General features: G+C 32.4%; 1 protein-coding gene across 6 annotated transcripts in view; it reads left to right on the top strand.

Annotated features, from left to right (window-relative positions):
• LOC118189255 (protein 4.1-like) overlaps window positions 1–16,917 on the top strand; it is a 189,054-nt gene that overhangs the window by 93,449 nt on the left and 78,688 nt on the right. For 5 of the 6 annotated variants that reach the window (XM_085812782.1, XM_085812790.1, XM_085812805.1 and 2 more), the window contains 4 exons: window positions 5,406–5,423; window positions 5,561–5,636; window positions 5,832–5,876; window positions 12,161–12,334. In XM_085812782.1, the coding sequence (XP_085668908.1) occupies window positions 5,406–5,423; window positions 5,561–5,636; window positions 5,832–5,876; window positions 12,161–12,334 (313 nt within the window). The remainder of the gene's footprint in view (window positions 1–5,405; window positions 5,424–5,560; window positions 5,637–5,831; window positions 5,877–12,160; window positions 12,335–16,917) is intronic. The other variant, XM_085812787.1, reaches the window with a different exon arrangement.

The raw sequence follows: 16,917 nt of genomic DNA, 5'->3' as shown, positions 1-16,917 counted from the left end.
GCATACATAAAACTAACACTGAACAGCATTTCCACTTTTAGCCTTCCTTTGAAAAAGCGAATTTCTTTTCCGATTGCTTTCCTTCATCAAAAACAGTATTAATGTAAACTTCTTATAAAATGCTGTCTTGTAACCAGTCTGTGATACTGCAGAGACTGTTGCAGCATACGTGAGGATACTTGTTTGCTTGTTATTGACGCCTTAATTTCTGAGCTGGGTTGAGTGATTTGATTGTCCAATCTGTATGGGCAATATTCCAAGATGCCTGTTGAGTGTCTGTATATTGCTGATCTTGCAAGCCACTCCATCTTCCGTACTAAGCCCACCACCTCAAAAATCATATGACAGCGTTCGGATTGTCATTAACATGAGAAGTGTTTCTGCAGTAAAAAAATCTGCAATTATGATATATTATGATTCTTCCATGATCGAATATGGACAGCACTTTAGATAAGACTGTTAGGAGAATATGTGCTGATATATGTTCAGTTTTCTTCCTTAACCCTTTGAGGTTCGGTGCATAAAAAAAAATTTGGGGGGAAAAAACAACTTTACACATAGATAATTAGCCCCTAATACAATGTTATTTCATGCAAAAAAAAAAAAAAAAAAAAGGAGGGGGTAAACCTTTAAGGTAATTCATGACATGGTGGGATACCGCTTGTACCACTGCGCATCTAGAACAGTAAAATTACATCTTTGCCTCAGCGTAAATTCTCCTAACAGCCTTATCTAAAGTGCTGGTTTTAGCAACCAAATGAAAGTGCAAGATATAAAAAACATTTTTGAATAATTATCTAGAAAATATTGATCCAATTTGCAAGATAAAAATTTTTTTTTTTCGAAAAAAAATTAATAATTAAAAAAAAACACTCTCTGTACGACTTTTTAGATATTTTTTAATGATTTCATAATAGATTTGAAACAGAGAAGATTTTTGCTCCAGAACTTTATTTGCTATAGGTTTGAAAAGGAAGATATTTAGAAGACCGTCATGTTTACTTACATTTCACCTCTCTATCCTCTGCTTAGGATATTTTTCTGTGGTGAATCACACTCACATATCCATTCAGTATTCAATGACATTTCATGTTACAGAGTTATATTTTCATTTCTTTCGGAAAAAATATGGTACTATTCGGTTTCGAGGGCCGTAAAAAATCGCCAAACTATTGTTGATGCCAATGCTGCCAAAAATAATTGCGGCAAGAAAGGAAGTATAATAGTAAATAACTATCTAAGATTAATGTTTTAATTTAGATGAATGTTTTAATTCAATGAAAGGTTAATTTCATATAATACTTTTTTATTATTATAATTTATATGAAAAAGGCTAAACATAACTGAATGAAAGCATAAGGGTAAATAACTATTTCAGATCATTATTATAATTTATATAAAAATTGCTAAACCTAACTGAATGGATGCCTGCATCACTACTTCGCTACCGACTTATCACTAAAGCATAATTTCATCTCATTGGTTGTTCAAACGTAATTTTCTATAATGAATAATGCCTTTTCTTTGAAAATATTCTCGGTAAAGCGCACAATCGCTCATTTATTTGTTTGCCACTTTTTACAAGGGTAAAAATAATTGGATTTTTGTCAATTTCCTTTTACTTTTTAAGTGAAAATAGGTCGATGTGTACATAGATAAAATCAAGGGTGTGCACAGTGCCATTTTTGTGCAATTCTAGGATTTATTTTTAAAGTGAAAATAGGTTGATGTGCACATGGATACCGAGTATGTGCAATTTTTAAAAACGCGTCAAGCAGTGGGTGATTCTGCACTTTACCCAAAATTCTACTGTCGACTTTTCGTCATGGTCAATTCCCAAATTGTTAAATCCATAGGATATCAAAAGATTTAAAATGAAAAAATGATTTAAAAATTAAACTATTATTTCAATGGCATCTTAAGAAATATAGAACTATATAAACTTATGCAATATGAAATCAGTGCGTACGCTAGATTTGGCACGCTGTTTTTAAATGGGCGCGTTTGCTAGATTTGCCGCTTCGCGCATACATTTTCGCTGCAATTTTTTTACGGCCCTCAAAACAGAATAGTACCAAAAATATTAAATATTTTTCAAGTTTTAACATTATTGAAATATATTAAAAAATATAAATTTGCATTATTAACATGTAAAACAAACATGATAGTTGAATTTTAAAATATTTGAATGGTGCTGCCATCTAGTAACAGCAATTCCTACATGCGTGGTGGAGTGTATTTGGTCCCAGCTTTTAATTTCAACCATTTTTAATTAATATATATGAATTCAAATAATAATTTTTATTAGAAAAGGAAACTTTTACATAAAAATATTCATTCTAACACCAAAAGCTGTTGTTCAGACAATTTAAATTGCATTAGAAATTAAGGAAAAAAAAACTGCTTCAAATTTAGACCTGCAAAGAATTTTTATTTTACATTATTTCCATGAATGAATACTGGTGCTGCCATCTGTTATACATTTAGAGAACTAAAAGGCATAATTGTATGTATTTTAAATGCAATTTCGCAGCTTTTATCTGGAAGATAAAAACTGATAAAAAGGGTGGGATGTCTGGTGCCCCACTGCCCACCAAAGGGTTAAGGTGTATTGGATTGTTTACTCAAAGAAAGAGGAAATGTAATTCTTGCAGAGAAAACTAATTTTCTGTTCTTCTGTATTATATTGTTTCTAAATAGCATCTAAGTAGCCTATGATAGGCATGCAGTATGCATTGCTAATAGTTTATTTGTGTGCTGTACCATGCTGTAGGTGTGCAAATTTCCAGTCTGTTGGATGCTTCTTCCATAGCACTGAAGTTTTAATGGCATCAGTGTATTTTCCCCCTATTTTTGAATTTCTGTATAATTATTATGTTTTATTTCATGAAACATATTATCATTTACAGCTATTAATAGTAACTTTGATACAATTTAATAATATGGAATTTGAAAAAAAAAGTTAAATTTATAATATTACAAAATAATGACTATTGGAATTACCAAAATTTTCAAAATTGTGTTTTCAAAATGAATAACATAAGTATGTTCAATTCTAAAAATATTCATTTCACAAATACCTTATACAGTCAAAAGTCGTTAATCCGGACTCGTCGGGACTTCGGCGATTCCGGATTATCGATTTTTCCGGATTATAGATCATCAGTTTAAATCTCGTAAGATGGCATGCAGAAATTCTAAAATTAAAAATATGAAACCGTAATTTATGAAATAAAGAACAATTATGATCTAAAGGGTATCAAAATTTGCAAAAAGAAAAAGCTTAATATTTATTTGTTTACTTTATTAAACATTTCTTTCAATGTAAGTTGTTTAAGTTTTGCTTCGTTTCATGTGATAATACTTTCTCTTTAATTCTATTAAACAGACATAATTTCTTGTTCAGTTACAAAGTTACGCTGTTCAAGTCCTATAATTGCTGTGTCGAGAACACCGACTAATTTGTCAATCGAAATTTTTTCGTTTTCAATAACCTCTGTTACTTTCTTCGCTATCGAAAGCGAATTATAATGACGAGGAACTTGTTTTAAATCATATCAAAGACGGAGCATATCGAGATGAAATACTACATTTGGTAAGGAATTATAAGCCAAATAAAATAAAAACATCTGCGCTGAAGATAAAGATAGTGTTGACAGATCAACTTCCAATTCATTACGCGCCCGCCGCGCGGCGATCCCCCCGCCGAGCAGCGTGAAATTGATAAACAGATTTCGGATTTCAAAACATACTTTCGCTTTAGATCCTTTACATATTAACAAATATATATCGGAAATTCTATTTGATATAATCGAAAGTTTAAGCTTACTTTTATAAAATTGCTCTTACAGTCTGCAAAAAATAATAAGCCAGATCCAATTCGAAAATTAAGGAACAACGCAATCATCAACATTAACTGAAATAGATAATTAGACAATTTTAGCTTATACGTCCATTATAATAAAACGCGCACGCGGAAACGTATTCTGCACTTGCGCACACTCATATGCGCAGTCGTAAAGGGTCTTACGCGCACGCGTAAACGCCTATGCGCATGTGTCAACGCGGCGCATGCGCAGAAAGTTTTTAGTTTTGAGGTCCGGATTATAGATCATTCCGAATTATGGGTGTCCGAATTAACGACTTTTGACTGTATACAAGATTAATCAAAAACGAACCAGACAAAATTTTGAAAAACTTATCTTAATAAAATCTTATGCCCATTCCCCTTTTGCATTCAGTGATTAATTCCATCCATTACAACATAACTGTTTTGTTTCCTTGGAAGCTTTTTAAAAAATATGTTTAGCATCTTCTGCAATCTCACTTGAATTTTCCTTCAAAACATTTTTTCCATAACTAAGTTAAAATACACTGATGCGTTGAGAATTCTCCAAAGGTATGTTGCAAAAGTTCAGACTGAGGGGAAAAGAAAAAAACATTCTATACACCATCCAAATAAAGATTTTAAGATTTTAAAAAAATTCTTAGCGTAAAAAATATATTTCTTTAAATTGGACCTGGCAATGGTCCAGATGGTTTAGGTTTAATGACTTCTCTATGCTTGGAATTTTCACATTTTTGAATATGTCATAAGGTTTCCAATATGTTTCCCTCCTTCCAGCATGCCATCGTGGTGTTACAGTTGCACACTCGGTGTATATTTGAGATGTCCAAGTTTGAGTCCCAGATAGGGCATTGCTCATATTTCACGTCTTTAGCATCGAAAACCCTAATGCTTCTACAGTGGCACCTAAACTAAAAGGTAGTGGGCCATACTTTGTTATCACCAGGCAACTGGGTCCCCTAAACCCCAGTTGCCCTTTAAAAGGAGGAGTATGTAAGGTATTTTCTCCCTCTTTCTAGCATGACCTCAAGGTGTAATGGTAGCACACTTGATGCATATTCAACAGCTCCACATTTCACTCCTGGCAAGGGCATTGCTCATTTTTACAACATTTAAAAAAAAAAAAAAAAAAAAAAAACCTAATAATTAACAGTTGAAAAATCTCTAAGCAAGTCTGCCATGCATTATTATTATTATTATTATTATTATTATTATTTTTTTTTTTTTTTTTTTTTTTTTTTTTTTTTTTTTGCCTAAGAAAAACAGTTGCAAAATTTTTAAGGAAGAAAACTTTCATATTTTATAATCTCAAAAATTATAAATTTTAACTCTTTTAAACATATACTAAAATCTAAATTGTCAGATCCATTAAAATCTATATTATTTTTAAATATCAATGACTGGTGAAATAAATATACTGATAGTGTGAGAATTAAGGCATTTATTTTTTAAGTCTTCAAGTATAAAGTTTTTCATACAATAATAATACTTATTAGCATAATTTATAAAGATTTTCATGTAATATATATTAATATTAATTTACTATTTTTATATGCAGCTTCAAGGAATGCAAAAGGTATGTTTTTCCTCGGTCTTTAAAAATATAATTCTTCTATCTTTTTAAATAGGTATACCTTAAATGCAGTTACATCTGATTTACATGGATATATTTAAATTTACTGTACATTATTGTTTCTCATTTTTATTTTACAGATGGTCCATGGGAATTTGGATTTGAAGTGAAGTTCTATCCACCAGATCCTTCTCAATTGCAAGAAGATATAACTAGGTAATAAAATTTTACATTTGGTTACTTTTATAAAATTCAGAGTTTTTGTGAAAATAAATTTTCGTTTGAGCTCAATATTTCTCTTACACAAACTATAGGAAAAGTTACTCTTTTTTTGAGTAATAGATCTTTATATTAAAATAAGAAAAAAAAACAGCATTAATATCTTTAAAAATATTTACATTTTTTTTCCAGGTATCAGTTATGCTTGCAAATTTGCAATGATGTTCTTTCAGAAAAGTAAGTTTTATTTTCTATTCAAGATTTTCTCTTTTTTTTTTTTTTTTTTCTCAGGTTTTTTACATAATTATGTACAACCCCGCAATAACAACCCCCTGAACATAATGCACAATTTTTTTGGTTTAGGTAAAAATAACATGCCGTACAAATATTAATTTAGAAGTCAAACAACGAAAATCAGTGTTATATTTTCAAATTTTCACTATATATATACAAATAATGCCAAATTTTCAAATATAAAGCTGATTTTTGTTGTTTGACCTCTAAATTAATATTTGTTCAACATGTTATTTTCACCTAAATTATAGGAGCCCCAAACAGGCTTATTTTTTGCTTCAATGTGAGAAGTTTTTGGTCAAGTTTTCCTACACTTAATATTATTTTATACTGTTACAATGAACCTCCAAGAGCATGAAAATCAAATCAAATTACTAACCTTAAAATTATCTATGTCTACAATATTAAGATCCATATTCTATCCACCCACTTTTCTCTCTGTTCTAAACAAAGACTATGCGAGACATGTTAACACCATACTCTAGGAGAATGAGGATACAATAAGCTTATCTTTTGACACCTTATGCTGTGCGTAACGATTGAACCAAAAATCATGAATGGTTCTCTGACTCCATTCAAGTTCTTTGTTTTGAGGTACAGGCATAATTCTGTTCACTAATGTTTTGAAAATTTTGCTATTCAGGTGAGATAGTGAATCTTATCAGCTTGCTTTGCAGTTGGTTCTTTGTTCAGGAAATGAAAATTTTTATCCTTATCGGTTTGTTTATTTGAGTATAAATGCTCTCTAAGTTCCATCCTCTGAATAGGGGTTTTGTATTCGTTAAGTCTTTTGCAAGACACCAGATATTTTTTATAAAAGTTATTGAGCCTTTCCATAGCAACTATACATGTCTTGGATAGAAATGATTGTGTTTTCATTGAACACTGCATAAAACACCTGTGTGATAAAATATTTTCCTTTTTCATATTTTCCAAAAGAGTGAAACTCTCACATATTTTTTGATGAAACACTTTGCACTTTTATTTCTGTATTAACCCTTTGCATTCGAGAGGTGACTCTCACTGACCATGTGATTTGATGCTGCAGCTCGAGAGGTGACTGTCTCTCACCACTTGGTTTAACGCAGAAACTCGATGCATGGCAATAACTGTTTACGTTTAGTTTCCTCGAAGTGGGTTCTTATGCTCTTTCTGTATAATCTTAAAAAGGCGAAAGAGTATAATCTTATGAAATGTAAAATGATACTCCTTTAAATGGAGATAAGATTTTCTTATCTTTTCTTATCTATCAGAAAATCAGAGAAATGAACCTGGAAAAAGTCATCAAACGACATATTATTGTAATACTTGCCCCGTCAAGTCTTGGGAATTGTTACATGGAACATACACAGAAAAATTACAGAGACTAATATTTAAGAAATTATGTTTATAAAGGTGTAAAGATATATAAAATATTAAACTATATAAATTTTATACATTAATTTGTGTGCGTAATGATTTTGAGTTACTGGCAAGAAATGTGTGAAAAAGGCTGCAAAATGACTCGAGCTGCTGATGCGCTGCGTGAAAAAGACCTCGAGTGCAAAGGGCTAAAAATTCATTTGCATGCCAAGTTCTAAATTAAAAGCTTCTGGATTAAAGATGATGTGAACATTATTTAGAATATGTAAAATGAAGGCAGCCAAATCAGTATCTGACAGAAATATAGTCATTTCTTTCAGTAGATATAACAATGGTAGTTTTTTTTTTTTTCTTTTCTTTATAGCAAACCAAACTTCCAGTCCCTCGAAGTTCATTATAGCAGCGTTTGACTATATTCTTGTTTATTGAAATTGCAGCTCTGGGAAGGATTCTACAGAATGAACTTTAGTTCATATACAACCTACAATAATGCAAAGAAACAATTAAATTTGCAAGGCAGTACAAGAATAGTAAATAAAAAAAAATCAGTATTGAATCAAACCTATTTTGAATGTGTATACGAGAAATAGCATGTACCACATTGCTTCTATACCTACAAGCTCAAAATTATTTGTTTAGTCTTTGGGGCAAGTGTTACGAGTGAGTTGCCGGCCAGTGAAATCCCACCCAAACAGGTGGTTGGTGACATGTCTGTTGAATGAGCAAACCAAGAAGAAAAACACCTTCACGAATGCGTTGAATGAAGGATACGATTTTGGGCTATCTTTCCAGCCTGATGTAACCATTGGGATGAGTGAACTTCAGCTTTTAGCATACACAATATCTTTTTATTTCCAGTGGTGCCCCAGACTATTATGCTTGGCTTTCTCAAAGTATGAAGCTGGATAAGCACTGCAGAAAATGGTGTTAACCTGTGTAGTACAGTACAAAGTCTTTAATCCGGACATCCATAATCCAGAATGATCTATAATCCAGACCTCAAAGCTATAAACTTTCTGCACATGTGTGTTTAATGTATAACAGACAGTATAAGCTAGGCTAAAATTATCTAATTATCTATTTCAGTTAATGTTGCAAATTGCATTGTTCCTTAATCTTCTAATTGGATCCGGCTTATTATTTTTTGCAGACTGTTAGAGCAATTTTATAAAAAGTAAGCTTGAACTTTCAATTATGTCAAAAAGAGTTTTTGAGTTTGGAGCTGCCAAAGGATCTACAAAGCGAAAGTATGTTTCGATGTCCATCAAATAAAAAGTGGAATTGCTGCAAAAAATGGATAAAGGCATACCCTTTGATTCTTTGATGAAGAAAGTGACAGAGAGGTTAGTGAAAACTGAAAAATTTCGATTGACAAGTTAGTATTCTCGCCACAGCAATTACAGGACTTGAGCAGCGGAACTTTGTAACTGAACAAGAAATTATGTCTGTTTATAGAACTAAAGAGAAAGTATTAGCACATAAAACGAAGCAACATAAACAACTTACATTGAAAGAAATGTTTAATAAAGTAAACAAATAAATATTAAGCTTTTGTTTTTGTAAATTTTGATATCCTTTAGATCATAATTGCTCTTTATTTCATAAATTATGGTTTCATATTTTTAATTTTATAATTTCTGCATGCCATCTTACCAGATTTAAATTGATGATCTATAATCCAAAAAAAACCCTAATCCAGAATCGCCGAAGTCCCGACGAGTCCGGATGAAAGACTTTTTACTGTTTCTTAACACACATTCAACCATTGTTGTGCTCCAAACTATAGCAAGATTTATCGGAAAAGACGATCTGTTACTGATAGACATGTCAACAACTGTGTTGATGAGATCTTGTTACTGCAGCCGTCGATGGTTTTGTATCAGGAAAATTCTGTGTGAAGGAATTCTTGCTCACTGTTCATGGAACTGAGCTGTAGATGCTGGAAAACTGTTGAAGCTGACAGAAGTACAACTGTAACAGTGCTTCATCATTTTTCTAAGCTGCATAGTCATTACTGTAAGGCAGATGAAATTTTGACACCTTGTGCTGACGTTACAGCTCGAGATGTCAGATATGTCCTGTGTTAGGTTTGCAATTTGATGGATTATTCTGAGCCACTATTTCTAAATATGCATCACTGATGGAGCATTATGCCCCGTACAAGCTGTAATTTCAGACTAAATTTTTAAACTGCACTTTTATTGCTGTTTTAAGCTTAAAAACACACTGTACTACAAAAGAATCAACAACAAAATGTCACGAGCAATCAAAAGATAAAAAAACCTCTTAGGACCAGCTGTCTGCAGTAAACTGATACAGTGTATTTGGGGAAACTGAACCTGCTACTGCATACCTTGGGGGAGGGAAGAAAACAAGATTATAATCTCGGCCGTTTTCGGACGGTTCTGGTTGTTTTAATGTAGAGCCGTGTGGGGCGGATTGGTTGTGAAAGAGTTAAAACCCCTCTAGTTCACTGGCAACAGTTTTGCTCATCTGGTCAGATTATATACTAAACACAATCGTACTAACGCACAGTGAGGGTTACTCATTCCATAGTCTGAAAGCAATTTAAAGCAGAGTCACTTTTTCTCTGAAAAGTACAAAAGTCATAATAATAGTTGATGGATAATGACACTGTGTACATTGAAAATGTGAAGTCCATATCTGTTGGGCATGTGCGGAAGATAAAAGATATGGATGCAAAGAAGATATAAAAGACCATATGTTCGTTTGTTCTGCATATGAAATCGTAAGCCAAACAAACTATTCCTGTGTAGCACATAATGCAGATATTGAAATAAAAAAAAATAAGAGAGATGTGCAGAAAAAGAGAAGAAAAGTGTCAGTGCATAAAAATCTTTTGTGAAGATTTTTTCAAGTTTGTTTATTAAATAGAATGCAAATTAGTTGCTGAGGTTCTGAAATATGAAAATTGCAAAGGCATCACTATGTAAATAAGAAGAAAATATTAGGATGTCTTCAGAGACATGCATTAAATGAAAACATTATTTTTCCCAATAATTTCTTCACCTGCCTGAAAATGAAAGTTTCTTGTGATTAGATATAGAATGATTGGGAGAAAGAATTTTAGTGTTTGCTAAAGAAGATGTTAAAGACCTACTGAATCAACATGTTAGGCGAAATATCCAAAAAGGATACAAAATTTAAAAAGAAAAGGGTTGTCTTTTAATTCTATGTAAATTTCCAATTAATGGAATATTGTTAACAACAGTCATAGTCTAGAGACAAATTTTCCCTTAGAAATTCTCTTGGAATGCATTGTAAGATTTTTTTATAATTTATTGTGAAATATTCAGTGTTTCCCTTTTCATTTTGGTGGTACATTCTGAGAAAGCTTTTACAGCAATGCAAACTTAAGTTGATATTATTCATCATTTGCTTTTTGAATAATTAGAAAATGTTTTTAAATGTGTTCATTTAAAAAGTCTGTGTTTTTAGTTAAGCTGCATTTTATTACAACTAAACCATAATGATTATTTATAAATTTGAATTTTAATTTGTGGGACAATATAAAAATTACATTTTTGTCCACATCATCAAGAGTGTTGAGACAGTTTTTGAAAAATTCTCTGTCTTATTTTAAGAAATTTTATAAATGGAAACATCTATTTAGAATCAATATTTATGGAAAGGAAATGAAGCAGAGCAGCATATTTAAATATACTAATTAGAATAAAATAAGAAAGAAATTACTTGAAAAGTTAAATATTATATTTGTGAAGCAAAATTTCAGTGCTGCTGAAATTCAAATAAAATTAAATTATAAAATGATTATTTAATTCAATTTTCAACCCTTGCATTACAAACTACAAAATATTTTTATTACCAGATTTTATTATTCTTTAAAATTAAGCATCAGCCAAAGAATTGTGTAGCCAATTTCAATTAGACCGATTTAAGTTACAGCCAGTGCAGCCACATTGGGAGAGGGACAGAAATCAGAAGCATCAGAATTTTGGAGATACCTGAATTTAAGAGGCAGAAATTGCATCAGGTGGCAAAAGTTGGCCCTTGGCCTAGATTTATCATTCCTTCTTGAGGGGCCCATCAATAATTGTGGATTACTTTAATAGAAAAAATGTAAGAAGCAGTAATGTAATGTTAATTACAGAAGTAATGTAAGTTAAAACATTTTAGTTCTCCAAAATCAGTTCAAGCAGATTTCTTTAAATGAAAATATTGCAATATTTTAGTTAATATATAATTTTCCAGTCGATAAACAGTACCTTGGCAGCCAGCAATGTATTTAAAAATAATCTTAATTGCCATCACCTTTGCAAACTAGAACTTATTCCCATGTTTAAACTTTCTTTCATATTCATGAGTTATATTAGTCATCCATTTGTCTTCTCTATTAATTATAACTAAATGATTTCAGATAAAATCCTTAAAATTAAATGTGTTAATATATTTTAAACATAACTAAAATATTTCAACTTAAGAGGTTGGAAAGATGCTTCAGAAGATTGTAAAAAAAAATCTGAATTACATCATAAAACACTGGTAATATCATGGATTCCAATTCAGTTAATTCAGTGTAGTATTTTATTTGCTAATTTAAGGCATAATCCTGAAAATTAAATATGTTAAAACATTTTCCTTTTTTCTTGTATTTTATTTCATTTTCATAAAATGTAGAAGACAAACTTAAACTAAACGTAACTAGCATTTAATATTAGCCTTTATTTAGTATTTGCCTTTAATTAGATTTCCCATAGATGATTTGTTTTAACTAATTGTGTTTTTGCATATTTTAAAATTTTCTAGCAGTTTATTTAACCAGTCATGTAAAAAAAAAAATTATTGGAATAAGCCTTTTGTTTATACTATGTTTTCATTTTCAGGCTTCCTTGCTCTTTTGTAACATATGCTCTCCTTGGTTCTTACCTTGTTCAGTCTGAATTAGGAGATTATGATCCAGAGGAACATGCAAGCAATTATTTGTCAGATTTTCGTTTTGCTCCAAATCAAACGCCTGAATTAGAAGAGAAAGTTGCAGAGCTTCACCGTCAGCACAAGTAAGTTTTTCATATAAAATTTTGAAATAATTATTTGCTGTTTTTTCTTCAAGTGTATTTATGGGAATTATTACATAACTTTTGCACAGACTGTTCTCCTTAGCTTTGAAATTTTTAAGAGAAAGTAAAATATATTGCAGTTGTTAACTTTTAAACGTGATGGTATGTTGCAAAACATTAAAGAAACACACAAATTGCAGGTTCTCATTAAAAAATATCCAAATTCTATACAAAATTAAAACATAGATTACTATTTATGTCCACTTCATTTATTTTTGAAGAATGCCTTTGAAATAAATGCACTTAACCCAGCCATGATCCCAATGCTGCCTTTAAGAATTTTTCAGTGTTTTTGTTCCAGTAAGTTTTTTGTGCACTTGTTGTTCATCTCTTTTGTGCTGCCAAGTCTCAGAACGATGAAGAAACCACAAAAATTTCATGGAAGTATATGAGCTGGCTGAAAATTCCTGGAGGAGATCGGATAAATGAGCAGGAATGTTGTCATAGTAGAGTTAATAGTCCCCAATCTCCCACAGTTGCCTCCTGCAATGTCCATCTCACAAGCATTAAAGAATTGCTATATTATCATTTATTGAAATTTTGACCTCCTAGAGTACAATTGCAATGGACATTAATATAATAAATATAATATAGTAACTGAAAAAGAATTATCCACGTGACATTAACCTTACTTTGAATCTCGTGTATTTTTCTTGGCTTTGTTTGTTCAGAAGACTTCCAATATGATCTTGAAGTTTTCCTGTCTCATTCATATAAATTTATCAGGGATTCATTTTGAATTAGTGTTTTTTTATGAAATCTGAAGGATAGTTTGGCGATCTACCAAATTTCGTTAGCTAGTTAATCAGTGTCATACTAGATGGCGCCACCTCTTTTTCAAACTATTTTGTTTGTAAAAGCAATGTTATGCTTATTATTTCTTTCGCATGCAATTTTTCCGTTGAAATTGTGAAGTGTCTTAAAATGCTGTCTTTGAATCTTCGTTATCAATTTACTCTCAAATAAATTTCACGTTTATGTCACAAAGAGTTGAAATAAGAGGCAAATGAAATGACCGTTATCTTAAGCAACAACAGTGTTTAATTTATAGTTCTTTTTTTAATACTCTGCTTACAACAAATTGCTTGTAAATAGGTTTTGAAACAATTTAACATAGCTGCACAAAATTGGATATATTTTGTCTTACCTATTTCATTCACTATATGCATGACATTCTTGTTATAATCTACATCTATAACATTTAGGGGCACACTTTTAGTTATATTAATATTGAGTAAGTCACTAAAATATTTAAACCAGCTAATCTAATTTTTAAAAAAATGCACATTTAAAGTTTCCTAATATGCAGCATAAAACACAGCAAAAGAAAAACATATTTTGCAAAACATAAAAAATTATTAATATTAAATAATAATAAATCTGATCATGCAGATTTGAATAAAATAGCGGGGGGGGGGGAGATGTAAAAACAAAATTTTAGTGGTGCCACCTATCGATCCGTAAAGTAACTACACTAGTCATGTAAGGTATATCACCTATTGGCAGAATACTGATTATTCTTCTAATGAAATTAAGGTTTGTGCACCAGGTGTTTGGACCAAATTCTGCTGCAACCAGGTACAGGCTCAAATCTTTAATCGCAATGACTTACAAGTCAAACCGCAAACTACAGCCAGATTCCATTATTCAGCATAGTTTTTTACCACTGTGAATGACTTTCATCTTTTCATATACCTGTTAGAAAAGGATTTTGTGACTGCTAGTTGCTCTTTAGTAATATTCAACCATTTTGAAAGAAGCCGAACTCATCCTGAATTTGTGTAATAGCATACTATTTCAAAACCTTACATAATAGTTTTATTCTGTTTTACAGCATTTTTGCAGAAAATAAAATATGGTACAATAACATAATTTGTCTTTTAATTATAACTGCATGAAATAGAACTGTGAATCATTTATAAGATGTGTGACTTTAAACACCCACTGTTTTGTTACAGAAAGTGCTTAAAAAATTCAAAGGTGCTTTAAAAAATTATAGGTTTTGCGCAACAAATCCCATCCCAGCCTATTGATCTGTTAGGGTAAAGTAAGATAATTTTGTTTGAGATATTTTTAAAACCTGAGTTCTGTTTGCAAGCCAGCATATTTTACGATTCACCATAATAAAAACTAAGACTGGCATAATTCTAAAACTTATAAGTCAGCTTGGTCATATACCAATCAGCTGCATTAATTAACAAATAAACTGATATAAAGTGATGGCTAATAAACTGAATAATTTTATTGTACTGTATGCTGTTGTAAATAAATAAGATAATAAAGATCCAAAATAAAGATAAGTAATTTTAATAAATGAAGATAAGTAATTTTTGCTGAATTTAATATGATATTTGCTATAAAAAAGGGAAAATAAAGCAGTAAATGAAAATGTTAATAAACTGACTTTCTAACTGACACTAAGAAAATTAAGTTTAATTTTGAATTGAATTTTAAAGAAAATATATTTGTTTATTGTTTGCCTTCGTTCCTTAATGGCCTGACAGCCCAGGGTGGGCACTGGCCTTCTGAGGAACCTTTTTCTAGACCAATCTTCTCCCAGTTTGGGGGTTTTAAGAGTAGTAGGTCATTTTCTAGGCAGTCTAATCATTTAGATTTGGTCTGCCCATTTTCTGTGTGCCTGTTGATCTGGTGTCGAAAACTTTTTTTTTTGCTTGGCTTGCCCATTTTTATTCTTTGGCATTTAATGAAATTAATGATATCTGGTTTATTGTGTTAATAGCCTTTAAAATGTTTTTAATATGCTTCACATTTGTAATGCATGTAAAAAATTTGTGAAAATATACACTGGTGTGCAAAAATTAAGGACGAGACGGTTTTTTCAATATAAATTTGTACAAAAGCTTTCCAAATCTACACATTTAATACCGTAAGATCCCCAATACGTAAGGACATGAGTAATGTAAGCAACACTTACTAAAAGAGAAATCAGGGGGATATAAAGAAGCTTTATTGAAAAAGTAGCATGGAACACAATGCGACTGAAGGCCGAAACATCCCTGTGATGGGTGTCCAGCAAGAAACATCCGGTCTTTAATAGGGGATATGATCTCCCCTGACTGCTAGGCAGGTTTCACAGCATCTGCCCATGCTGAGAATGAGGGTTTCAATGAGTTGTTGAGGCATTGCTGCCCATTCGTCTTGTAGCGCCAATCGAAGCTCTGGAATCGTTACTGGTGGTAAGGTACGAGCTGCCAAGCGTCTGCCTAGAAAATCCCATACATGCTCAATGGGATTGAGATCTGGAGATCGTGCGGCCAATCCATATGTTCAATATCCTCACTCTCTAAGAGCTGTTCGGCAGCTACTGTGCGATGACATGGTGCATTGTCGTCCATGAAAAGGAACTGCGGACCCATAGCACCTCTAAAAAGACGCACATATGGCAGAAGAATCTCGTTAAAATAACGGGTCCCATTGACTGAACCTGCGTCGAAGATGTGAAGTTCTGTATGACTACCAAGCATGATGCCTCCCCAAACGAGAACACCGCCACCTCCATACCTGTCCCTTTCAATGATGTTCGAGGGATGATTGCGGCTTCCCCGCTCTCTCCAGATGAGAATCGCTACTCAGACTGAATCTGCTCTCATCTGTAAAGAGTACTTGTCCCCATTCATTGTCTCTCCAATTCCGGTGTTCCCGGCACCACAGAGAACGCCTTCTCCGATGGGCAGGTGTTAGAGGTACACACCGTACAGGGCGTCGTGCAAACAGTCCATCACCGTGCAGTCTTCTGGCCACTGTAAAACGCGATATCGGTCGTCCAGTTGCCTGTGTCGTGTGTCTAGCAATTTCTCCCGCTGTCTGCCGCCTGTTTCTTCTGGCCTGTAAGGCAATATACCGGTCATCTGCGGGTGTGGTTCCTCATGGACGACCACTACTAAACCCCCGAATAGCTGTTCCTGTAGTTTGAAATTGTCTCCAAAAGTTGTGAAATGATGCTGTGAGCAATTCCGAAATCTGCAGCCACACTTGTCACACTGTGGCGTTCCTCCAACTTCCCAATGATTCAACCTCGGGTAAAAGCATCCAGATGTCGTCTAACAGATTGATTATTCGTCACTTCTCGCTGAAGCAGCAACTCGGTGTGATTTTAACTGCTATACGGCGTGCAGTCTCTTTGCTAGAAATACTGATCTTACAAAGACAACATGCTTTATACTACTCAGACACTCCCCCATTACGTCTACCTGCATATCTGCGCATGTGCTACTGTACATCACCTTACTTAATCTCCTGATTGGTCTTTCTGTCCACTCTGCCTCTTCGTTCAGCTGATATGCTAATTTTTCGACTTCGTCCTTAATTTTTGCACACCAGTGTATATATAAGATGGTGGTGCTGAATATTTCACAATTAAATTTATTATTTATTCACAGTGCAGTTTATACAAGTTTACGTATATTTATATTTGGCTAAGTAAATAGTCTTTCCAATAAAGCTATATGTAACAACACATAACAAAAAAAAAAATTCTTTTAAAGGTTCTGTGGCACAGTTCT

This window comes from Stegodyphus dumicola, chromosome 1, assembly GCF_044657685.1.
Source record: "Stegodyphus dumicola isolate Sdum_Otavi_A_Nest chromosome 1, ASM4465768v1".
NCBI classification, from domain to species: Eukaryota; Metazoa; Arthropoda; class Arachnida; order Araneae; family Eresidae; genus Stegodyphus; species Stegodyphus dumicola.
The sequence above is the reverse complement of the archived record's forward strand: the minus strand, read 5'-3'. Positions and strand labels throughout refer to the sequence as shown.